The 23666-nt window shown below is 64.6% G+C and overlaps 2 protein-coding genes across 3 annotated transcripts; one reads left to right on the top strand and one right to left on the bottom strand.

Moving 5' to 3' along the window:
- The first annotated feature begins 272 nt into the window (after positions 1–272).
- On the top strand, positions 273–3876 carry BRF2 (BRF2 general transcription factor IIIB subunit). The gene is made up of 4 exons (XM_082072803.1): positions 273–432; positions 1223–1282; positions 1616–1937; positions 2391–3876. Exons 1-4 carry the CDS (start codon positions 276–278, stop codon positions 3091–3093), a joined length of 1242 nt encoding a protein of 413 aa, XP_081928929.1. The 5' UTR covers positions 273–275; the 3' UTR covers positions 3094–3876.
- On the bottom strand, positions 3687–23450 carry ADGRA2 (adhesion G protein-coupled receptor A2). Of its 2 annotated transcripts, none has more exons than XM_082072801.1 (19): positions 23169–23450; positions 15483–15554; positions 13200–13271; positions 13026–13097; positions 12299–12370; positions 12037–12200; positions 11750–11963; positions 10967–11131; positions 10184–10388; positions 9955–10104; positions 9688–9849; positions 9235–9444; positions 8961–9162; positions 8470–8678; positions 8222–8349; positions 7523–7646; positions 7275–7420; positions 7030–7119; positions 3687–6569 (listed from the first exon to the last, which is right to left on the bottom strand). In XM_082072801.1, the coding sequence occupies exons 1-19, from the start codon at positions 23384–23386 to the stop codon at positions 5396–5398; spliced, it is 3849 nt and encodes a 1282-aa protein (XP_081928927.1). In that variant the 5' UTR covers positions 23387–23450; the 3' UTR covers positions 3687–5395. The 2 variants fall into 2 exon arrangements, with proteins under 2 accessions (XP_081928927.1, XP_081928928.1); XM_082072802.1 differs by having other exon boundaries at positions 9235–9366.
- Between the last annotated feature and the right edge of the window lie 216 nt (positions 23451–23666).

Below are 23666 nucleotides of genomic sequence, written 5' to 3'. Positions count from 1 at the left end.
CCAGCACATGGGGCCTCTAGAGGGGGATGCAGCTCAGCCCTGACACTTCTAACGAGGATGAGAACTACGAGCTGCGGCTGCTGCGCCCCCGGGCCCGTCTTGTCCCCATGCGGAACCCGCGGGCCCCGGAACGCGGAGCGCAGGGGGGCGGCGCCCGCGCCGGGCGGCTGCTGGGCGGGGGCACACAGAGCGGCGCCGCGATTGGCCGTTCTGGATGCGTCGAGCTCCGCGATTGGCTGTTCGCGGTGCGTCGAGCTCCTTGGTCCCCCGGCGCCATGGCGGCCCCGGGCCGGCGCTGCCCGGGCTGCGGCTCGGCGGAGCTGCTGGAGGACGCGCTGTACGCGCAGCAGCAGCTGGTGTGCGCCGCCTGCGGCTGCGTGCTGGCCGAGGGGCTGCTCACCACCACCTACAGCGACGAGGAGCACCGCCGGGGTGCGCGGAGCGGCGGGGGGAACCGGCGGGACAGGCTCGGTTGGGGTCGGTGTGAGGCCCCGCGCCGCCCGGGCAGCGGGTCCGGCCGCACAGACAGCGAGTCCGTCCGCCCAAAAGCCGCTCCCCGGCGTGGCGTGTCCGTTGCAGGGTCAGACCGACCCCGCGCTGCCGGGTTTGGGGCTCAGAGCACGGGCTGTGCTGCTTGGGGCGGTTTAAAAAGCGGGCGGGGTTAAAAGCTGCTTAGATGAGGGTCTTACGGGCATGGGTTAGTGACAGTGTTGGGCTAATGGTTGCGCCAGGGGAGGTTGAGGTTGGATCTGGGAACAATTTCTTCCCCAAAGGGCTGTGGGGCATTGGAACAGGCTGCCCAGGGCAGTGCTGGAGTCACCATCCCCGGAGGGCTGGACAGACGGACAGGAGGTTCTCAGGACACGGGGCAGTGGTTGGACTCGATGAGCTTGAGGGTCTCTTCAACCAAAATGACTCTGTGATTCTACGATTTTAATCTCTGACATGTCGGGGAGCAGCCCTGGGGCCGTTTGCTGGTTGTTTGCAGAGGAGCGATGGCTGGAGGGGCTCCGGCTCCTCAATGGGACTCGGTCACTGGTTGTTTGCAGAGGAGCGATGGCTGGAGGGGGCTCCGGCTCCTCAATGGGACTCGGTCAGTGCCCCCGCAGACCCGGCAGTTCTCAAAACTGAAATCCGGTGCTGTGGGCGTTTCCCGAAATCTAAACGACACCGACCCCCAGGGTCACTGGTGTCACCTGGCCTGACACCGGCTGTTTTTCAGAGGTGGCGTATTCCCAGAGCACCGGCCAGAAGGAGCAGCTGAGCCGCTGTGTGCAGCGAGGTAAGAGCGAGCCCTACGTTCCCTTGTGCCCGATTCCCTCTCGCTGCTCTCTGCCCAGCTCTAGTTCGTTTAACGTATTTCTGATGCTCTCTGAAGGGGTGAAAACCCTCGGAGCTGGTGGTAAAGTAGTTAGTCCTGCGTCCCACCAGCACCAGCCTTCAGCAAACCGCCTCACCTGCGCAGGGGGGCTCGGGAGGGCTTTTCGTGGTGTCCGCAGGAACCGGGCGGCTCTTGCGCCTTTGCCTGGGCAGGGTGAAAGCTGCAGTGCGATATCGAGGAGACGTGTATCGGGAGCTCCCTGAGCTGGTCTCTAAGGGCCGTGTCTTCTCACAGGGATCAGGCGTGTCCAGGATCTCTGTAAAGTCCTGCAGCTCCCGACGGTGTTCGAGGAGACGGCCGTGTCCTACTTCCAGAGAGCCGTGCAGCACCCGGCCTTCCACCTGGTCAGCCTGGAGAAGAAGGAGCTCCTGGGCGGCTGCTGCGTCTTCGTGACTTGTCGGCAGCACAACTGGCCCCTGACGATGGGGACGATCTGCTCCCTCCTGTACGCGAAGCAGGAGCTGTTTGCCGGCGTCTTCCTCAGCCTGCAGAAGGAGTTGGGGCTGTCGGTGCCGGCGCTAAGCCTGGCCGATCTGGTGACAACGCACCTGAACAGGTAATGGGGCTCGTTTCAGTGTCCTGTGGGTGGAAAAGGTGGTGAGATGCAGGGCAGGAGTCACAAGCAGATGCGGGGTGACCTGTGCTGGGGCACCGAGGCGACACCATGTCATCCAAACCCGCGTTCCCTGGTGCAGCTTGCGGCCCCGCGTGCTGGGGGGCACGTTTACTGGTGTTGGCTGGTGGGCTGGGGGAACGGCCCGTATATGCGCTGCATTTTTACACACTGCAGTGCCTTTTTTGCCTCGTTTTTCACAGCCTGGGCTGTGATTTCTCTTCCTGCCCCTTTCTCCCCAGTTTGGAGAGTGGGCAGTGAGGTGACATGAGCAGAAGCCACTGCAGGAGCAGGGTGTGTTTGTCCCAAAGGACATTCCTGCCGCCACATCAGTCGGGATGCGCGGTGTGGCTTTCCGGTGCCCCGACGCTGATGATGGGCTCTTTGCTCCTGCAGTTTTCGGCTGTTCCAGCACTCGGCTGACGTCCCCGCCCCGTTTGTGGAGGACAAGGAGAAGATGGTGGCCCGGACGCTGCAGCTGGTGGAGCTGGCTGGCGAGACGTGGCTGGTGACCGGCCGCCACCCCGTCCCCATCGTCACGGCCGCGGCTTTCCTGGCGTGGCAGTCGCTGCGGCCAGGCGCCCGCCTGGGCTGCCCCTTGGCGCGGTTCTGCAGGGCGGCGGGGGTCGACCTGCCGCCCCCGGCGCACCTGCGCCTGAAGGAGCTTCTGGACATCCTGCTGCGAATGGCCTCGCAGCTCGCCTGGCTCAGGGTCTTCAACCTGGACAAGAAAACCGTGGTCAAGCACATCGGGGACCTGCTGCAGCACCGCATTTTCCTGCTGAAAAACGCCTTCTGCGTGGAGGAGGAAGAGGAGCAGCACGCTGCGGCCCCGGGCGAGGGCTCCCCCGGCTCTCCGCGCGCCGTGGCGCCGGAGAAGGGCTGTCCCGAGGGGAATAAACGCCGGCGGGAGGGCAGCGCGAGGCCGCTGCTGCCGCCCTGCCTCATCCAGCCCAGGAAGCGGCTGCGGACGGCAGCCCCCGGCGCCGCGGGCTCGGCCGTCAGCGGGGACGAGCCCATCTCCGACAGCGAGATCGAGCAGTACCTTCGCGGCCCCGAGGAGATCCGCGCCTTCAGCGAGGCCAAGGGCTGGCCCTGACGGCGGCGCCCGCGGGGTCTGGAGGACCCTGCTCCGCAGGGACCAGAGCTGTGGCATCTGACGGCAATGAGGGACAGTCGCCCGCAGGAGCGGGGTGCGGGAAGGAGTGGGCGCCGTCCCCAGGCTTCTGGACCAAAATGGGGCTTTGTGCGGAGTGACGGCTTGGGGTTGTGTTCTATTTCTGTTATAAATAGATGGAAGCGCAGGTGCTGGGACTGGTTTCTGGCTTCTCTCTCGTTGGTAAAAGGTGTTTTGGTGAGTCCCAGCCCTGCGGGGCGGGGGTGATGCCCAGGGGGATGTCTCCAGCACCTTCATGGTGTGGGATTTCCATAGCGCTGCTTTTCCAGGGATGGTCTCCCCTTCTCGTGCTTCACCTTCTTAGTCAGAATGAGTTTGTGAGGGTCTGGGAAACACCTTCACCTGCCGAGGGAAAACGCCCCTGGTTTGGGTTAAATAAGGGACGTGCTGGAAATGGTGAAGACGTGGTTTTGGTTGGTGTGTGCAGAACGCAGCAATGCTGCTCTCAATAAGACAGCGCCCTCGCCATGCCCAGTGTATTTGGACACAAGGTCTGTGAGAAATAACAGTAGATCTTGGCAGATTGGCAAATCTTTAATATATTAAACAAAACATATCTGCTAGAAACGTTCTATTTATATAAAAATGCAAAAGAGACCCCTTTAAAGACGTCTTTGGCATACGCTCCCCTCCCTCCCCCGGGTTATTGCCAGAAGCTCTCTGTTGATATGTCGTTCGCTTGTAATGTAAACAGACAAATAAAAAGTGTAATTAATAATACAAAGCTTTTTCTATAATACTGTCACAGTGCAGCAAGCAGATATAACAGCTCAGCATCAGCACGACCGCGTGGGCTGCGACACGGCCACAAGGACTTGAACTGGATTAAACACCGGTTGAGCCGCCGGGCGGGCAGAGACCCGCAGCAGAACCGAGGTGAGCGGCTCCAAATGCGAGACGAATCCAGCGCTAAGTGCTTTTTCCTCCACGGCTCCATGGTTCCCCCCGGCCCCCGCCTGGCCCTCGGGAGGTAGCGCGATAATTCAACTCATTTGCACGCAGAAGTGTGAATTGGGGGAGGCTGGGGAGGGCGGAGGAGGCAGCGGCTGCAGCGCAGGGCTGGGCGCTCCCCACCTCGGCTCCTCAGGAGCGGGGGGGACGGCTCCGGCACCTGCAGCATGGCTTTTTTTTAAAAAAAATCTGCATTCTAGGAAAAAAAAAAGGAGGACTTGTTTTGAAACGGGGAAAAATAAGTGCTTGTCCAGTTCCAGCCCTTCGACTGAACCGGGTCCCTAATTAATCGGCATCTTTCTCCCGCACTCCCCGGAACTGCCCCAGCACTTTCAGCTCAAGGCTGGTACCTGGGGGGTTTCTCTGCCCTCCGAAGAGCAAACCCAAGGATTGTCTGTGCGTGCAGCCCCCGGGGCAGCTCAGGACCCGCTCCGGGCTCTGCCCCGGGCTCGGCTCTTTGGTGCTTTGGCAGAGGGTCGGTGAAGGCTCCGGCGGCAGCTCTGCCAGCCCGGCCCATTGCATAGCTGACGCCTCTGCGGGCTCGGAGGCCCTTTCTGGCCGAGATTGTAGTGTCTGGTGTTAAACCAGTGCAGACATCGCCTGAGGCTCCTCTCACCTTGTGCTTGCTTCGCAATATGGCTTTTCCTTCGGCAGCCGCGTAACGCTGGCATCTAACACTGACGGACCAAAACTTCAGCATCTGCACCGGTTTCGGGGGAGCAGCTGCTCTCCGGGTGGCTCAGCAGCAGCTCGCTCAGGTGCCAGTGCCGGCGTGTGAAGGGCACTTGGTCCGGTCCCATTTTCGGGAATATTGCAGTCGCGGCAGGAGCGGGCTCTTGCCAAAGTGCCAGCGGGCTCACCCGCTCCTGGAGAACACTGGTGGGTAACAAGGCACTCGCATCACTCACTGATCTGTCTCTACGTATATACATTCAATAATATAGCTTTGAAAAATAGACATTTGTTTCCTCTGTATATTATAAAATAGCATTTAGGATCAGTCTGAAGTGCCGTGCAGCAGTGACCGAAGCTCGGCTGCCGTTGGGGCTGCGCAGGAGCCGGGACACCCCGCACCCCCGGGATGCTCGGAGCCCCCCAGGGAGCAGGCTGGGCTCAGCACCACCCCAGCCCGGGGGAGCCGCAGCCCTGGCCGCGCTGCCCATCCCGCTAGTGCACGTGGCGATTCCCACAGCGCCGCAGCCCCAAGGCACCGCGGCTGCGGCTCCTGGAGGGAAATTCTGCGGCGCTGCAGCCGTCTGGTCCTTCTCCATCTTCACACGGTGGTTTCGCTCTTCCAGAGGCCGGTCTTCATGCCGGCCGCGCCGTCGGCGCCGCCCAGGTCCATGTCGTACTTGCTGCCCTTGAGGCCGCCGTTGTGGCTGCCCAGGTTGAGCGGGTAGGAGCGGCGCTTGGCCTCGCGCTCGGCAGCGCCGTGCCGCGGGTTGTCTCTCCTCCGGCGAGCCGCGGCCAGGTCGGGCGCCCGCCGGCCGCTGTCGCTGCCTTCCGAGGGGCTGGGACCCCCCTCCGTGTCCTGGGGGGGCCGCGGGGCCGTGCGGCCGCCGCTGCTGGGGCTGTTCCTGCCGCTGTGGTAGCTCTCGGAGTGGCTGTTGTGCAGGCTGCCGCTCTCGCTGGAGGGATGCTCCGAGGACGGGCCCCGCAGCGTTTTCAAGCGGTGATGCTTCCCGTCGCGGCACGGCTTAGTTCTGCTGCGGTGGCCACGGCGGCCGGGGAGGTTGCCGATGTGCCGGGCGCTGCCGGCGGTCCTGCCCTCGGCCGGGTCCAGCTCCAGGCTCTGGGCCAGCTGCAGGTTGGTGAGTTTGCAGCGGCCGCCGGCCGAGCCCGCGCTGCTGGGCGAGGAGGAGGAGGAGGCCGCGGAGCGAGCCAGCTCCGGGTCGCAGCCGATGAAGACCTGCGAGCCGTCCCCCGGCGCCAGCCCGGGGTGCACGTACGCCTGCATGGGCAGCGCATTCCTGTAGGACGGGCAGCAGGAGAACCAGGAGTTGAGGACGTCCCGGCGCCGGACGCAGTGGTGGGTGAAGATGAAGAGCCCCAGAGCCACGGCGGTGACGCCGTAGAGGCAGCTGAAGATGATGTTCAGGTACCAGCGCTGGGACACGGCCAAGGCGCCAAAAGTCCATAGGGCCACATACAGGACGTGGGTGGTCACCAGCGCCCAGAATTGCACCTGCAGAGAGTAGACGCCGTCCTGCTCGGGACAGGGTGGCCCTGAGTTCAGTGTCACCGAGATGGACCCGGAGTCCGTCAGGAGGTCCCCGGCGGTGCCCAGCCGCGGCGGTGGCTCCAGCGGCTCGGGGACATCTTTCTGGTGCGACGGCCGGCACTGGAGGCTGAGTGCAGCGCAGAGGAAGTAAATCCAGGTGACCAGCAAGATGAAAGCCACAGGGACGTAGAAAGCGCCCAGGCTGGGCCGCCACACCAGCCAGCAGCTGCATGGGGAAGGTTTGGTGAGCAGAACCGGGTTGTCACACAGCCAGCAGCCCCACGATGTGGCACCGCAATGCTCAGCATCCCCAACCCAAAGGGACGGGCTGGTGGCAGCCTGGCTGCTGCTTGCCCAACATACAGAATCATCAAATCATTCTGTTTGGAACAGACCCTCAATATCGTTGAGTGCAACCATTCCCCACCCCAGCACTGCCCCATGTCCTGAGAACCTCATCCCGTCTGTCCAGCCCTCCAGGGATGGTGACTGCACCACTGCCCTGGGCAGCCTGTTCCAATGCCCCACAGCCCTTTGGGGAAGAATTGTTCCTACAGACAGCTCTTGGGCACGATCCCACCCGCCCTTCCCCAGCCTGCCGGGATTCCCGGCACCGCCGGTTCCCCCACCCTGGCAGGGGGTGCAGCATGTTCAGGGAGGAGCACACGGGGCACACAGACACTTACTAGGGGTTGTTGTCATGGTAGTTGTGGATGTTGACGGCTGCGGTGATGCCACAGATGATGAGGGGGATCCCGCCAGCGATCAGGTAGAACCTGCATGGAGGGGACGGTGTCACCGTGTGCCCGGAGCGAGCCCTCGGGAAGCACGGACTTGTTTGGCAGAGCGAGTCCTGCGCCAGGCTGTGGACAGGGGCAGGGGATGCTGCCCTGGCTCCCCATGGGGCTGGGGAGGGAAGGGGTGTCTGTACCGCAGCATGGGCCTGGGGGCCGGCTGGGACGTGTCCCCGTCCGGCTGCCGCGGCGCCTTCCAGGTCAGGTCCCTGTAGAGCACCCGGGCCGTCACCGCCATCCACAGCAGCGTGGAGAGCGAGGAGTAGTGCAGGATGATGCCGACCTGCGGAGAGAGGTGGCGGCTGGGACGGGGGCGCTCCAGCCGCGGGGGATGGCAGAGCAGCCCCGGGCAGCGGCGCGGCTGAACCCCCTCCCCGGTACCCACCGCCTGGCAGACGATCAGGTACCCGGTGAGGGTGATGCCTCCCGCGAAGACGGCGGCCGTCATGGCCATGTGGAAGCAGAGGTTGAGCAGCATGTGCCAGCCCTTGCGCGGGATGAGGATGGTGCTGGAAGAGACACACGGTGGGCGCCTGTCAGCGGGGATGATCTGCAGCGCATGGAGCCGCGGCTCCTGCTGCCCACAGGGATGCTCGGCACAGCCCAGCCCGGCAGCGGGGATGATCTGCAGCGCATGGAGCCGCGGCTCCTGCTGCCCGCAGGGATGCTCGGCACAGCCCAGCCCGGCAGCGGGGCGGGGAGGGAATCCGGGCACACACATGGGCAAAGGACTTCGAATCTCAGAATCATTCTGGTTGGAAGAGACGCTCAACCACAACCTAAATCTAGCACTAAACCACGTCCCTAAGAGCCTCATCTATAAGCTGTTCAAATCTCTCCAGGGCTGGTGACTCCAGCACTGCCCTGGGCAGCCTGTTCCAATGCTCCACAGCCCTTTGGGGAAGAAATTGTTCCCCAGATCCAACCTCAGCCTCCCCTGGAACAACTTGAGGCCGTTTCCTCTTGTCCTATCACTTGCTCCTCTGGAGAGGAGACCAACCCCCTCCATGCTACACCCTCCTTTCAGGTGGTTGCAGAGCCAGCGGGACACGTCCTGCCATCGCCCCGACACAGGAGCACTCACCCGTGGTTGACGATGTAGGTGATGATGGTGGTGAAGAGGCAGAGCAACAGCACGGCCGTGCAGGTGTACATGGCAGGATGCAGCACCTCCCCGGCACCCCCCGCCTCGCTGGGGAAACCGCTCAGCTCCTGCACGGCACAGCACAGCCCGTCACCCCCACATCGCCCCCACGTCACCCCCATGTCACCCCCACGTCACCCCCACCGCCCCCAGACAGGGCTCCCGACCCCACCGCTCCCCACACCTACCATGAGCACGGCCACGTTGCTGAGGTGGCGGCAGTGCAGGGAGGTGACGTTGGGCTCCCGCGACGCCAGCTGGCAGCCCTCGGCGCTCCAGCCCCCCATGCCCCCCAGCACCTCAAAGTTCCAGTACGCGGCCACGGGGTCCGCGCCCTCCCCGGGGTGCCGCAGGGACACGGCCACCGGCTCCGAGAGGTTCCCCACTCCGCAGCCATCTGTGGTGACAGAGAAAAGGGGTGAGCGGGTCAAGAGAGCCCCTGCCTGCTCCCCAAAAGATGGGGGACCCCCCACTGCATGCCACGGGCACACTGCCCCTCCCAAGGATGGCTTCGCTCTGCAAGGAGCTCCACCAAATTGTGGAGGCTTGTGCTCCAGCCCCTTCCCCAGCTCCGTTCCCTTCTCTCAACCCGCTCCAGCACAGGGGGACGCTCACTGCCCTGGTCCATCCCCCAAGAAACCCCCCGCATAGGGCACCCCCAGTCCCCACATCCCCTTACAGGTCCCGGCGTAGATGACGGGGGTGGCCACGCTGCGACGTTTGCCATCGTCTGCCAGGCGGGACGAGTTCCCGGTGCTGCAGAAGAGTTTCCCGTTGCGGAAAACCAGCAGCTGCAGTTTGCAGTCGGCCAGCGGCGCGGCCGGGACGGGGCTGGCGAAGAGGCTGGGGGGCAGCTGGATGGAGGCCAGGGCGATGCTGTTCTGCGGGGACACGGGGGACGGTGAGCAGGGGACACCCCCTCTGTACCCCCCCCTCCCCCGGTGTACCCGTACCTTGATGTGGAAGCTGGTCAGGGAGATGTTGGGCCGTCCCGTGGTGCAGCGCAGCCGCAGCTGCTGGTCGGGCGTGGGCTCAGCCCCCCGCTCGGCCTCGGGGGGACGCCCACCCGGACCCCCATCCTGCCGCTGGAAAGCCACACAGCTCAGCCCCACGTAGCTCTCGGGCTTCACCACGTACGCCTCGAACGCGATGTTGCGCGAGTTCTGCCAGGCACAGCACCGCGGGGTGGACATCAGCCCTGGCATGGCCAGAGACCCCCCGGCATGGGCAGAGAGACCCCCCGGCATGGGCAGAGAGAACCCCTGGCTGGACAAAGACCCCGCAGCATGGGCAGAGAGACCCCCCAGCATGGGCAGAGAGACCCCTCGGCATGGGCAGAACCCCTCACCAGCAGCCCATCCACCTCCTCGCCCCCGTTGAGCCCCGTCTCCGTGCAGCCCCCTCACCACCGCCATGTGCTGGGCGTTGCTGCCCAGCGTGCGGGCGGCGATCCTCTCCAGGGAGCGGACGATGCTGGAACAAGCCTTCTCCTCCTTCTGCGACATCCACAGGATGTGGTCGTCCACCAGCATGATGTTGCTGGCCATCTCCACGATCACGTCTGGCAGCTGCAAGGACAGCAAGTGGGTCTAGTATGGTGGCAAACACCCCAATTCGTGCTTTTCCACCCCAAAAGCACCTGGCGGGGCTGGGGACAAAGCAGTGCTCATCACCTGCTTGATCTGGTCCACGTAGCCAATGAACTTCTCGATCATCTGGGCCACGTAGAGGACATCGACCATGTCCGAGAAGTTGGCCGCCTCGGCAGTGTAGACGCGGAGCTGGTGAGCCAGGGTCAGGGCGTTGGAGGCGTTGATGGGCATCTGCGGGGCGGCACGGCCCGGGGACGGTCACCGCCTGCACCGCCCCCCGGCACGGGCGGCCCCCCGGTGCCCAGCTCACCAGCACGAAGGTGTAGAGGACGCGGGTGATGTCGTTGGTGTAGAGGCAGTGCGAGTAGTCGCCCTCCTCCCAGCGCCCGGCGCGGTCGCAGCGCCGCCACGCCTGCTTCTCCCCGCCGGCAGAGCCCCCCCCGGCCGGCCCCGCCGCGAACGGGTGCTGCAGGCACGGCTGGTACGCGGTGATGCCGGCCAGGGTGCGCGGCCACCTGCGGGGACAGAGAGCGGTGAGAGGGGGCACAGGGGACAGCAGCACCCCCGCTGCACCCCCAGCGCCAGAGCCCTCACGGAATCACAGAACCGCTCGGGTTGGAAAAGCCCCTCAAGACCATTGAGTCCAACACCACCCAGCTCCATTCCCTTTCCTCAGCTTGCTCCAGCACCTCAATATTATTAATAATGAACCTCGCTGAGCTCCAAGGGACACCACAGCCCCCCAGCAAGCCCCTGTCCCCCCACAGCTCGGGGGGGGCTGGGGGTGATGCTCCCCAAAAAGCTGCTGCCCCTCCAATCCCAGCTCAGCAAACTGGGAAGCAGCAGGAGGGGGTGGGCACCACTAATTTAAGCCAGATTGCCTATACCAGTAATTTATATTCCGTAGCGGCCCCGTCGGGGTTACGGAGCCGCCCGGAGCCTTTCGTCTCGTGCCAGAGAAATTCCAACACCTCCGCTGCCGGAGCCGCCGGCACGGGAAGCCCTTCAAAAGCCCCCGCGCCTCCCGTTAATCGCTCCCAGACCCTCGGCACCTGCCCCCGGCACGCACCGCGCGCCCCGTCCGCGTCCCCACCTGAAGTCCCCGCGGTTGTTGGTGACACGCTCGGCGGGGCAGTAGGACGCGGAGGTCTCCAGCACCACGATCTCCACCTTCTTGCTGACGTTGCCCTGGGCGGTGGAGACGGCACATTCCCACTCGCCGGTGGCCGAGACGTGGATGTTGGACAGGATGAGCTCGCTGCGGGCAGAGGGGACACGCTGGCACGGCGGCTCTGCCCCACAGAGAACCGCTGCAGCGGTCCCCCAAGCTTGGGGACATGGGGACACAGACCATGAAGCGCAGGAGGTGCCCACACTTGGCAGCCCACTCACTGCACTACCAGTAAGCCCCGTGGCCATGAGTGTCTGGCCTGTCACATCTCCATCCTGTCCCCATCCCTGTCCCCAACTCCATCCCTATCCCCCTGTCTGTCTCTATCCCATTTCCATCACCTTCCCCATCCCATCTCCATCCCCATTCCCATCCCATTTCTGTCCTCATTCCCATCTCCATCCCCATTCCCATCTCAGCCCATCCCTATTCCCACTGCATCTCCCTCCCCATTCCCATCCCATCTCCTGCCCCATTCCCATCCCATCATCCTCCCCATTCCTATCCCATCTCCATTCCCATTCCTATCCCATCTTTCTCTCCATCCTCATCCCACCTCCATTCCCATTCCCATGTCATCCCATCCCAACCCTATTCCCATCCCCATCCCATCTCCATCCCCATCTCCATCCCATCTCCATCCCCATTGCCACCCCACCTCCATCTCCATCCTCACCCCACCTCCCTGCGCACCCCAGCCCAGACCTGGTGATGAAGGTGCAGTCATGGATGAGGCTCTCCTCCACGATGACCCCGGCGCGCTCGTCCCCCTCCACGGGCTGCCGGTTGTGGTACCAGCGGATCTGGGTGCTGTTGTCCAGGTAGGTGGCCGTGCACTGGAAGGGCAGCCGGTCGCCCTGGAAAACCACCTGGCGCAGCGACGGGATGAGGTGGTGGGTGTGCAGCTCCGGGGCACCCGCTGCGGGGGACACAGGCGTCCGGGTGAGCCCGCGCCCCCCCCCGCCGCCGCCCCCGCCCCGGCCCCGGCTCACCGCAGCGGAGCTGGCCGTCCCGCGTGCCGCGCAGGGGCATGGCGCGGAGCTCCCGGGGGTACACGCACACCGTCCGCTCCGAAATCTGCGCCGAGCGGCCGCGAGCCCAGGGCAGCACCCAGCGCAGGTGGCAGTCGCACGTCAGGTACTCGGTGGCAAAGTCCCTGCAAGGGACAGCGTCACGGGGCGCCTGGGACACACCACCAGCCCCCAGACCCCCCGCACGACCCCTCCGGGAGCCCGAATCCCGGGGCACACTCACACGACTTTGAGGGAGGGGAGCTCATCGAAGACGTCGGGCGGGAGGCTGGAGAAGATGTTCCCGGACACGTTCCTGTGGGATGGGAGAGAAGTGGCGTGGGGGGACCTATGAGGGGGGGACACCTCCCAGGGGCACCGGCGAGGGTGGGCATGGGGATGGTCAAATTCTCCTTAGTTAGATGTTCTATTTCTTAGGTGAAAGTAGAGACAATGTTTAGTGTAGCTAAACACTCTTATAAACAAATCTATCTACATTTGCCACAACAACGAAAGACGTGAAGCTGCTGGCTGTAGACTCCTGCTTCAGTAACAGGTGACACTAAGCCTCTTTTTGTACTATTTGACATATCACTGTCTCTAGTTTTGCTTTACTAACCCACCTTTGTATTAATTTAGTTTTTTAACCACCTTGTGATTTTATGCCATGCATTACCCACTTCTTTCTGCCATCAGCTGCACCACCTCACTAACCTTCCATTCTCCCTCACGTCTTTTCCATTTTGCACTCACTTCCATGTGGCTTTAATCTATTTTGTTCTTCTCTCCTCCTCTAAATGGCAACTTTCAGCTGGTAGCTGTGATGCAGGCAGATGAGCCCCACGAGCCCCGGGCCGGCGCTGGCACCGCGACAGCCCCCAGGTGCGGAACCAGCGGCGGTGCCCTGGGCAGGGGCTGGGGGCTCCGCTCGGGGGACGGGGGTTCCCGGGGGTCCCCAGGGAGCTACTCACAGCCGGAGGAGGTTGGGGAGCCCCTGGAACACACTGGCGCTCAGGCAGCCGATGCGGTTGTTGGAGAGGTCCCTGCAAAGCAACAGCGGGGCTGTCAGGGCTGGGGGGTCCCCACTGTCCCTGTTCCCCCTGGACCAACCCCAGGGGTCCCCAAGGGGCTTCACCAGCACTTACAGGCGCTTCAGCTCAGGAAGGCCGAGGAAGGCACCCGGCTGGACCGTGCTGATCAGGTTGTTCTTCAGGTCCCTGTGGACAGACACAGACCTCGGGGTGTGCAAGAGCCTCGTTAGCAGCTTTTCATCCCGTTTCCCCCTCGTTATCTCTGCAAAGGGTGCAGGGAAGGCACAAAGCTTCCCAATGCTTATGGGGGGGACGCCAGCCCCCTGCACCGTGGAGCCTTGTGCACCACGGAGCATCGCGCCCTGTGCCCACCAAGGGGCTGCTGTCCCCCCACACTGCTCCCCAGGCAGCCGAGTCCCAATGGGTCATCTCCTGCCCGTGGGATAAGAGCGCATCCCAAGTGCCAGCACGGCCCGGGGAGGGTTTTATGTCCTGTAGGAAGCTCATTTGGGTTATTAACCTGACTGGGGGACATATCTAATCAGAGGCTCACCGGGTGTGTGGCCTGCACAGGGTGCTGGTGGCACCGCCCCATCCAGCCCTGGGGACCAGCGAGACGGCTCCTGCCGAGCTCTGTCACTGGCCCGGGAAGGACATGGGATCCATATGGCAACGGCACGTTTATTATAGAGGTCTGCATGGGGCTCACCCGCTGCTCCACGGCCCTGGGGACACCCCCGAGCTGCAGCCCCTGCTCCAAGGCTTGCCTGCCCCACGGGCAGAGACACGGCCTGCCGGCTGCCGTGGCCGGGGCTGCAGGCAGCGGTGCAGGCAGCGGTGCAGGCAGGGATGCACAGCGGCCAGGTGAGCGGCAGTGCTGAAGGAACAGCTCCGGTCACCTGCACTGTCACTGCCACTGTCACTGTCACTGTCACTGCCACCACCCACTGCTCCAACACCCATCCTGCAAACACCCATCCTGCAAACACACACCCATCCTGCAAACACCCATCCCACAAACACCTGTTCTGCAAACACCTGCCCAGGGAGAACACCCACGCCAGCCCCTGTCCCACCGGGGGACAGGCAGAGGTCCCCAGGGACCCCCACCGACCCCCAGCACACGTGCTGCAGGCACGAGAAACGGCCACAGGGAGACGGGTGGCGACGGCTGAGCCCACGGCCACAGCAGAGCTCCCGCGCACAGCAGCGCCCGCTGCAGCCCGGTGCAGATGGACAGACGGACAGACTCCATCCCCATCGCTGCTGTCACCCGCAGAGCCCCCGCGCAGCCCGACGGGGGAAGCGCCGGCCCCGGCAAAGGGCAGGACGTTCCCAAGCCGGGCAGCGCTAATGAGTGCGGCCGCCTCGGCTGCATACCGGCCCCGCTCAGGCTCATTAATCTCATTACGCCGCTACAAATCACCCGAGAGGCCAAGCTGCGAGCCTGGAGGGGTGGTGGCCCATAGGGACACCCTGCACACTGAAAACACCCCAGAAATGGCTCACCCCCAACATGGGGGGACACCGAAGCACCCATAGCGGGTGGCCAAGGGCCCCACGAGCCCCAGGAGGAGAAGCGAGGGGGCCCAGCGCCCCTGCCATGTCCCTGCTGTGCCAGCGCGGTCCCTCCATGGGGCACATCTGCGCCGTGGCCCTGGACCAGCCTGATGAAAACAATTATGGCTCCTGTCGAAAGCAATCAGGCGCAGAGCGATGCTGCTGGCCCGGGATGGGGAGCGCTGCCCACGGCCCCCCCGGCCGCGCTGGCACCCCGGCTCCGACCCACGTGGGGTTTCGGCACAGCAGAGGTGAGCGGAGGTGACACGGGACAGCCGCTCTTCCAGAGCATGGAGACTTTGAGGGGGACCCCGGGGCTGCAGAGCCACGGTCCCCCCGGGGACGCCGGCAGCCGGGTCACCGTCACACCAGGGGAGCGTCCGGTGGCGGGAGCTCCGTGCAAGAATGTGCGAGACCCTCGTGGGGCCGCGGTGGGGAACAAAACGCCCTCAGTGTGCCGGTCCCTGCTCCTGCATACCTACAGATCAAACCCATATGGGGGCCATAAATCTCCCCTTATTACAGCTCCCTCCATAGAGATGCCTTTCATGGAGAGATAAGAAAGTTGACTTTGTTCGGGGGGACAATGTCGCTTTTCATACCGGCCCCCACAGAGTGCGGCCCCCCCGGTGCCTCCCGCCCCAGCGCCGCTCCCGGGGTCCCCAAGACGCCCGTGGGTGCCGATGGCAAACTCTGCGCCCGGTGCCGGCCCCACCACAGCACCCGGCAGCGATGTCGGGAGCAGGACCGGCACCTGCCCTGCCTGCACCCCACGGAAACCCTGCCTGCTCCCCACTGCTGCCCACCCTGACCCCCAGTCAACCGGCGGGCACTCACAGCTTCTCCAGAGCCTGCAGCCCGAAGAAAGAGCCGTTCTCCAGCACCGTGATCTTGTTGTTACTCAGCAGCCTGTGGGAAGAGCAGAGGGAGAGCAGCAGCCCCGTTAACGACCTGCCCGGCAGCCCCATTCACATCCCGGTGACCCGTGGGGCTGGAGCAGGAGTGGGGATGGTCAGACCGACCGTGACAAGCAGCAGCTCGGGCCGTGCCGCCGGGGTGGTGGTGTTGGCAAAGGCTTGGGGACAGGCTTGCGCGGCCAGGTGGGGACATGGGATGCGATGGCGTGTTGGGATGCCACATGTGGTCCACACGCATGGCAGCGCCGGGCTGGAGGTGCCCAGGGCTGTGCTGGCTCTCAGGGCAACCCCGCTCCTGCACCCGGCCCTGGGGGAGAGGGGCTGCAAATGTGGGCAATGAGACCCCCACCCCAGCACAGAGAAGGACTCCCCAAGGATCTGCAGCTGGGAGGGGAGCCCGTGGCACGCCCAGCTCTTGCCCCCCACCAGCCTGACCCCCCTCCAGTCACCGGCCATCCCGGGAACCTCCCAGCGCTGAGATTTCATCCCAAAGTAAACAGCTCCGCTGGCCAAAGGGGCCCTTGCGGGGTGACGGGGAGGGAGGGGGGCGCACGCACCCGGCAACTGAGCCAGGAGCTCATTAGAGCGCGGCAGCGGCAATTAGCGGAGCCAGACCCAGCCTGGGGACAGGACGCGGCTCTCGGGGACCGGCGGAGACACCGGCGATGCTCCCGCCGGCAAACGACGCCCAGGGCCGGGGGGGCAGCGGCAGCGCAGCCTGAGCCCTGCCCGGGGGGGCACCGGGAAAAAAAGCTCATTGAGGGCCGGGCGGGCTGTTTACACACGGGCGGCTCCGCAGCCGGGCTGAATGGCGGCTGTGTGCGGAGCCCCCGCCCCCCGGCCCGGGACCGGCCCGGGGCTGCGCTGCGGCGGGGGGGCTGCCGAACCCCCGAGGGGAGGGCTGGGAGACAGCCCCCGCCCTGGGACACATCCTGTGCCGATGAGGAGCCACCACTGGGTACCGCGGGACCCTGTGACCCGGCCGGTGGCATCGCCAGCCTCCAATTGCTTCCACAAACCGGTGGCCAGCGCCATGTCTCACTCTGTCCTCCCCATGGGGACCCCGCTTTGGTGGGGGTCAGTGAGCCCCGGTGCTGGCAGAGACGGTCCCGGAGCAGCATCGGTCCTGGAGCATCCACAGTCCCACAGCACTGCACCCCATGGCACACAGCAGCCTCACAACACATGGCAGCCCCACGACACCCCACAATTCCCCATCATGGCATCGGACGTTGCTCAAGGCCATGCTGGCCCCAACAGCTCCAGAAGGTTTTAATTCCAGTGAATTTCACAACCCAGCAAAGCTCCCATAGGCCGCACACACATGGGGGGACGTCAGCCCCATTTGGGGGCTGAGCTGGGGGGACGCTGGACCCTGCTCAAACGGCCCTTTGGGACCATGGGAGCTGCAAACACAGAAACCAGACGGGTGCATGAGACTCTGGTCTCAGACCTCCCATCTTTGCTCCCATGCCCTGTCCCGGGTGGCAGGGGGTCACGGCCAAGGACACGCGTGGTCTTTGGGCAGGGGGGAGCCAGGCACCCTGCGCAAACCAGACCCGCTCACATCAGAGCCTTCCAAGGCTTTGCAAGGGGTTACGACCACGGGTGTGCTGCCAGCACAGCAGGCAGAGAGCAGGCAGCTGCCTGCACGAGCGGGGGTCACTGCACCAGAGAGATCCCCCACCACCCCGGGGCTGACCCTGGGACGCTCGCTTTGTTCCCAGACCCCGGGGACCATCCGCGCCTCCGCCGTAAAAAGACAACTTCCCGCCTTAAAAGGCAAAATGCTCCCGCGGCCCCCAGGGGATCGGCCCCCCTGTGATCCACAGGCCAGCGACCGCCCCACGGCCGGGAAAGCAGCCGAGGGCAAAGCCACCCGTGGGACTGCGGCCATCGGGAGGGACTGGCCACCGGGGGGACCGGCCATTGGGGAGGGATCGGCCACCGGGGGGACCGGCCACCGGGGAGGGAACGGCCATCGGGGAGGGAACGGCCATCGGGGGGACCGGCCACCGGGGAGCGCAGGACTGGCTGGGACTGGCCCAGCACAGTGGCCACCCCGAGCTGTGGGCTCTGTCCCCTGCAGCCCCCGCTGCTCGGCGCCTGGTCTGCCCTTCATTAACTATAAGAGATCCTCGACTAAACCAAGCGTTTGGCACACAAAAAAAATGGCACCGACAGTAACGATTTGGCCAGAAGTTTCTTCCCGATAAAGCTTTTTCTGGGTAGCGATCCTGGCTCTTCTTCTCCCCGTCCTGTAGGAGCCAGCTGGGTCGCACTTCCCTCTTACAACTCACATCCTCAAACACAGTTTTGTTTTGGTTTTGCTGTTTTTATGGATATTATGTTCCAAAATGTTTTCCTTTTGTTTTTCCCAGGAAGTTCCCATCAGGCTCCACAGGACTTCCCGGCCCCGCGCCCCAGAGCCGTGTGCGGCTCCCTGCACTATTCTCTTACAGGACGTTAACCGAGAAACCCCAAAATACGATGGAATAAGGGTGCCCATGAGGCCACCCTGACATGGGGGTCACGGGCGAGCGGCCCCCGGGCTGCACAGGGGCTGCAGGACCCTTAGCACACAGGACGGGGTCAGACCCAAACCCCTCGGCTGGATTTCAAACCCCAAGAGCTGCCCCTGTTCTCACACCTGGGTTGGGGAGGGCAGCGGATGTGGGGCTGGAAGCCCACCCCATTGCCCCCGGTTCCCGGGGCTCGCCGTGGCCAAGGTGGCCATTGCCACCGGCGGGCAGGGGTTGCGGTGGTTCCCCATGTGCTCGCGGGGTCCGCGCGGGGCTGGGGGCGCAGAGGGGCCGTGGTGCCCCCAGGTCCCAGCCGTCCGCAGGGCTTGGCAGCCCATGAAAGCGCAGCTGTGCTGCTCAGAGCCGCCGCTCCGCCGTGCCTTGGAACCAGCCCAGCCTGGGACCGCGCACCTCGGCAGCGCCGGCAACCGCCGCGGCAAGAGGTGCCCCCAACAGTGCCAGGAATCACCATGGTAAGAGGTGACCCCAGCCCGGGCTGGGGGCAAAACGATGGGCACAGGGCGATGCAATGGGCTGGGGACCCCGCAGACACTCCAGCCCTCGACACCGAGCACCCTCGTGCTCCAGCATCCTCCCGCCTGAGCCGGAGCCGCAGCCGCCCTGAGACCCCTGGGCACCGCGCTGCGTGGGCGGGCGGCTCCCGTCGCCACCGGGAAAATAATCGGCTAATTGAGCGATGGCTGGCAAAGTCTCTCCGGACAATGCGGGGATTAAGGACCAGAGCATCGAGTCAAACGGAAACGACGGGGGGATGCGCAGCAGCAGGGACGGGGGCGGCCGGGCAGCGGGAGGGACCCCCCACAAGGAGCATCCTCCCGTCCTGGGGGGATTCAGCTTTGGAAGGGGCTCAGCATCCTCACTCCATCCCGCCCGCACTGGAGCTCTCAGGGCTTGGACCCCGCGAAGCCGCAGGTGGGGAGATGGAGAGATCCCTTCTTCTTCTTTGGGTTTTTTTTGGGTGTTTTTTTCATCTCAAAAAGAGGAGCCAAAAGCGAAAAAAACAAGTTTGTTTTTTCAAGCGTGCTGGAATCCACTTGGATAAATAACGGCTCCAGAAACTGGGCTGCTGAAACAATAAACTTCCTCTGGACCCAACCAAAAAAGGACGCGGGGAGACGACGGCTCCCCGGCCCGGGTGAGCGGCACAAGCAGCGGCGCGGAGGTTAATAAGGGGGGGCCGCGGTGGGGGCGGGGAGGCGGCTCCGCTTTGCTCTCCAAGTGCATTAATTCAAAGCATATGCTCGCGGCAGATACGGCGCAGGCTGCGCCCCAGCAGAGCTGCTGCTCCGCACGGGGGTCCGAGGAAGAGGAGAGGGGCCCTGGCGCTGGCCAGACGTGCCGAGGGCTCGGACACCCCGAAGGGCTCTGGGGCCGCAACGTCCCGGGGGGGACCTGCAGCTCCCAGCCCAGCGGCGCTGGGGACCCCCCGACATGGCTGGTGCCCCCTCCCCACTTTGTTGGGGCGCTCGGGGGCTCTTTCCCCGCCACGCCGTGCGCGGGCGTCGCTCCAGCCCTGCGTCACACCGGGCGGCTTCGGATGGTGGAGATTATTGTTCCAGCCCTCGGCTTTTGTTAGCACAGGAAAAATCAGCCCTGGAGAGAGGGCGAAAGCTCCAGAGCCGGGATGCACCGGGCAGCACTGCAACCCACAGCCCCCGGGAAAACCAAACCTGCCGGAGCCACAGCCCAGTAAACACCAAAAAGCTGAAAAAGGTTTGAGAAAGACACGATCTGCAGGGCACAGGACAAACTGGCCTCGGAGAGGGGAGTTCAAGTAGAACTGGAAATTGGTCATAAGTCAAAGCCCTCTATTCCCTGCAGACAATCTGTAATTTCAGTGCAATCAAGCTGTGCACATAAATGAGGCCTGTGCTGGGATTCCACATCTGGAAGAGGTTTGGGCTCCCGCCCGTGTGACAGCGGGGCCGGGGCGGCGAGCTGCGCCTCCTTAGGGCCACGGTGCTTTTTCCATTAGGCGATTAGCAAAGGGGTCAGCTGGAGGGGGAGGGAATTCAAGCGCTGTTAATACACGTGTGCAGAGCCCTGGCACCTCGCAGTGCGCTGGAGGGGCGTCCCCAGGAGGTGCCAAAGCCCCAGCCCCAAACCACGGGGAGATGGTGGTCCTGGGCAAAGCGCTGTGCCCCGGGCTGTGTCGGTGCTGCAGCCGGCAAGCTCTGCAGGTCTGCCAGGCACCCGGGGTGACAACGTGATCTATAGGGCTGGCACCCATCCCCTTTCTCCCTGCGATGTGCTGGGGGCAAGAATGAACCTCCAGGTATAAAACAGGGCGGGTGCCAGCAAGCACACGCCTTGCAACTTCTGTGGGCATTGCACGGGGATATTGTACCCCTGGGAGCATCGTCCTGCTCGCCAGCCCCCACGCGTGTCCCCACACGTGTCCCCACGCTGGCTCCCTGCACTTCTGTTCCCCGCATCATCCCTTCAGCTCCACATCTGTGGGCGCTGCCTTGGCCCCACTTTGCTCCCTCCCAGAGCAGCGATCCCTGAAAGGGCCAAGGGAGAAGCCACTGCGGCTCCGCTTGGCAGACGGCTCCCCGTGAGAAGCCCCTACAGCCCCCGGGACGTGGGGACACGGTGGCCGAGCCCAGCGCTGGCTGCAGCACAGGTCCTCAGGGCCACGCGCGTCCCTCGTCCCCTGCTCTGCCCATCCGCGGGCTGCGATGCCAGCGAGCATTCCTCGGGTGCGGGGGGGGAAATAAGCAGCAGTTGCCACGGGGGCAGCCCTGGATTCCTCAGGGCGGGCCTAATAATTAAAGATAAATAAAGAAGTAAACCGAGAGTGTGGGAAAAACTCAAATGAGAGCCAGGGTGAGGGACCAGCAGGGTGGCAGACACCTCAGCCACCCGGCCTCCTCGGGCCACCCGAGTGTCCCCAGCCCCGACCGGGACAGCAGCCGCTGGGAAGAGCCTCGACCCGCACAGCACCAGCCGCTCATCGCCGCTGACACGTGCACCCGCTGCCAGGCCAGGCCGGACACAACCGAGCGGGGCTTTGCTTTCCAGTGTTATCCCGCACACAACACACCCCACGCTGCCTGCGACCGGGGCAGCGCTGATGCTGAGCAACCCTGGGGCACGGAGGGGACTGGAGCATCCCCAGAGCACAGAGCGGACCAGAGCATCCCCGGGGCACGAGCAGGAGTCCTGTTCAGACCTGGAACACCCGCAGGGCTCCGAATTGGGCCGTCCCCAGCAGGGTGTCCCCATAGGCACGTGCAGCCCTTGCCACGTGCCTGGGCTCCGCTGCCTCCTCCGCTCCCTGCCCGCACCCCAGCGGCTCCAGGAGACGCTCCCAAAGCCAGAGCCTCTGGTTTTGATTGTTCCATCTGGAAAGGGTTTAGAATAAATCATGTTTACTGCACGAGAGCAGAGCCCAGGGTCACCGCATATTTGTAGGTTCCTGCCTACGCCTGTAGGTTTCATGTCACGTTTTAGTGGGATCGTGTAATGCCCTAAACGCTTCTGCACGGTCATCCCGGCCCCTCGGAGGGAGCCGGCCCGGCACAGACAGCTCCAAACCCCATCCCACCAGCACATCCCACCAGCACATCCCACCAGCACATCCCACCGTGGCCACTTGGCCAGCACAGGGCTCAGCTCCCGCTCAGCATCGCGGTCACACTCGCCCAGGCTGGAGAAAGCACCAGAGCAGGCAACTAATCAGGCGCTTTTCCCAAATACAAATTGGCGAAGGACTCAGAAGACCCTGCAGGTATTTGCAAGGAACTGATGCATAAGAAAAAGCCATTGGAAGAAAGAAATAAAGAGCAAAGCCGCCCGAGGGAGAGTGTGAGCCCAGAGCTCTCCCTGCCCCGCAGCCTCCCATGTCCCGCACCGAGGGGAAGCTCAGGACAAACTCTGTGTTGTTGCTCCGGGATGATTTACACTTTCATTACAGCCACTGTGCTCCAGCCCCTGCCAACGGCACCTACGCACAGGCACGTCTCATGGCCACACTCAACATGGGGATGGTGGCATCAGCTGGGTCCCCTTTGCAGCCATCCCGTTTTCACAAAACAAACATCGTCGCCCCAAAGCGAAGCCCCTTGGCAGCCAACGGCACACGGGAACCAAGAGGTGCTTAGAAATAGCAGCGACTTGGGTGCATGAGCAGCAACGCGGCCAAGCGGGTTCAAGCACGAGAGCGGACGGGACGAGGAGCACAGCAGCCCCCAGCCCAGCTGCACAGCACCCAAACAACACACCCAGGAGCAGACGGCGGGGGCCGAGGCCGTGGGCACGCTCGTGGGCACGGCCACCCTCGTGGGACAGCGCTGGGCGAACGCGACGCTCCCTCCAGCAACGGCGCTGCCGGCCCTGCCCTCCAAACCAGATTTTAATTCAAACGTCTCCTCTGGAGTTATAAATAAACCCTGCAATTCGCTGCTGCAGCGAGCAGGCACGCCAGCTGCCGCGCAGCCCAGCCCTCCCAGCAGCCAGCGCAGGGGCGGCTTTTGGGGGAAAAACGGCGGCTTTGGACCCTTTGCACAAACCCCAAAGCCACTTACCGCCCCTAATCTCTTTTCAGCAAATATTTTCAGCAAGAGCCGTCACTTTCAAACAAAAACATCCTCCCCCGGCGCTCAGGCAGCGGAGGGAAGCGCGGAGGAGCCGTTTCCTGGATTTCCAGCTCCTGTCCAGGCTTCAAACCCGGGCGCACCGGGGGAACAGCGGGTTCGTCCCGTTATCCCGCCCCGCCCCGCCGCGGTGCCGTTTACACGCAGTTAACGCACAACCGAACGACGCTTTCCTTGGGACGGATTCACTCGCTAAGTGAAAAAATAAGTGGAAAAGAAGTCGCGGTTGGCGCGGCGCTCCCCGACACGGGGGGACTGCGTCCCCATCGTCCCCCTGGTCCCCGCCAGCACCTGCCCGGCCCCGGTCGCCGGGGGCACGGAGCGGGCACGGAGGGGGCTCAGCGCGACCCACGCGTGGGCGCTCGCTCTCCGCGGGGACGCGGGGCGCAGGGAGAGCGATGCTCGGCGCAGGGGGGCGATGCCCGGGGCCGGGGTGGCGGGGGGATGCCCGGACGCGGTACTCACAGCGTGGCGGTGCCGTCGGGCAGCAGGCGCGGCTCGGGCGGCGCGGGGAGCCCCCCGCCGCTGCAGACCACCCTCCGGCGGGGCGCGGCGGGGCCGCCGGGGGCTTTGGGCCGCTCGGTCCCGCACTTGCAGCCCAGGCTCTGTGCGGGGCAGCTCCGCGCCGCTCCCCCCCCGCTCAGCGCCGCCGCCAGCAGCACCAGCGCCGCCGCCCGCCGCATGGCCCCGGCCGCGGGCCACGGGCTCCGGGCTCGGGCTCCGGCTCCGCGCCCGCCGCCGCCCCGCTCCCCGGGGCGGCTCCGGCGGCGCCGCCTCCCCCGCTCCGCCGCGCTCCGCAGCCGGCCCTGGCGCCGCCCCCGGCCCGCCCCGCCCCGCCCCGGCCACGGCCCCGCCGAGGGCATCGGCTCCACTCCCCCTCCCCGGGACCGGAGCCTGCGTGGGGGAGCGAGGCAGCCCCCGCGGGCCGGGGCCGGTGTTCGGAGCGGTCCTGGGGAGCCGGAG

The sequence above is a fragment of the Streptopelia decaocto genome, assembly GCF_964273445.1.
Source record: "Streptopelia decaocto genome assembly, chromosome: 25".
NCBI lineage: Eukaryota > Metazoa > Chordata > Aves > Columbiformes > Columbidae > Streptopelia > Streptopelia decaocto.
This window is presented reverse-complemented; position numbering and strand designations above follow the sequence as displayed.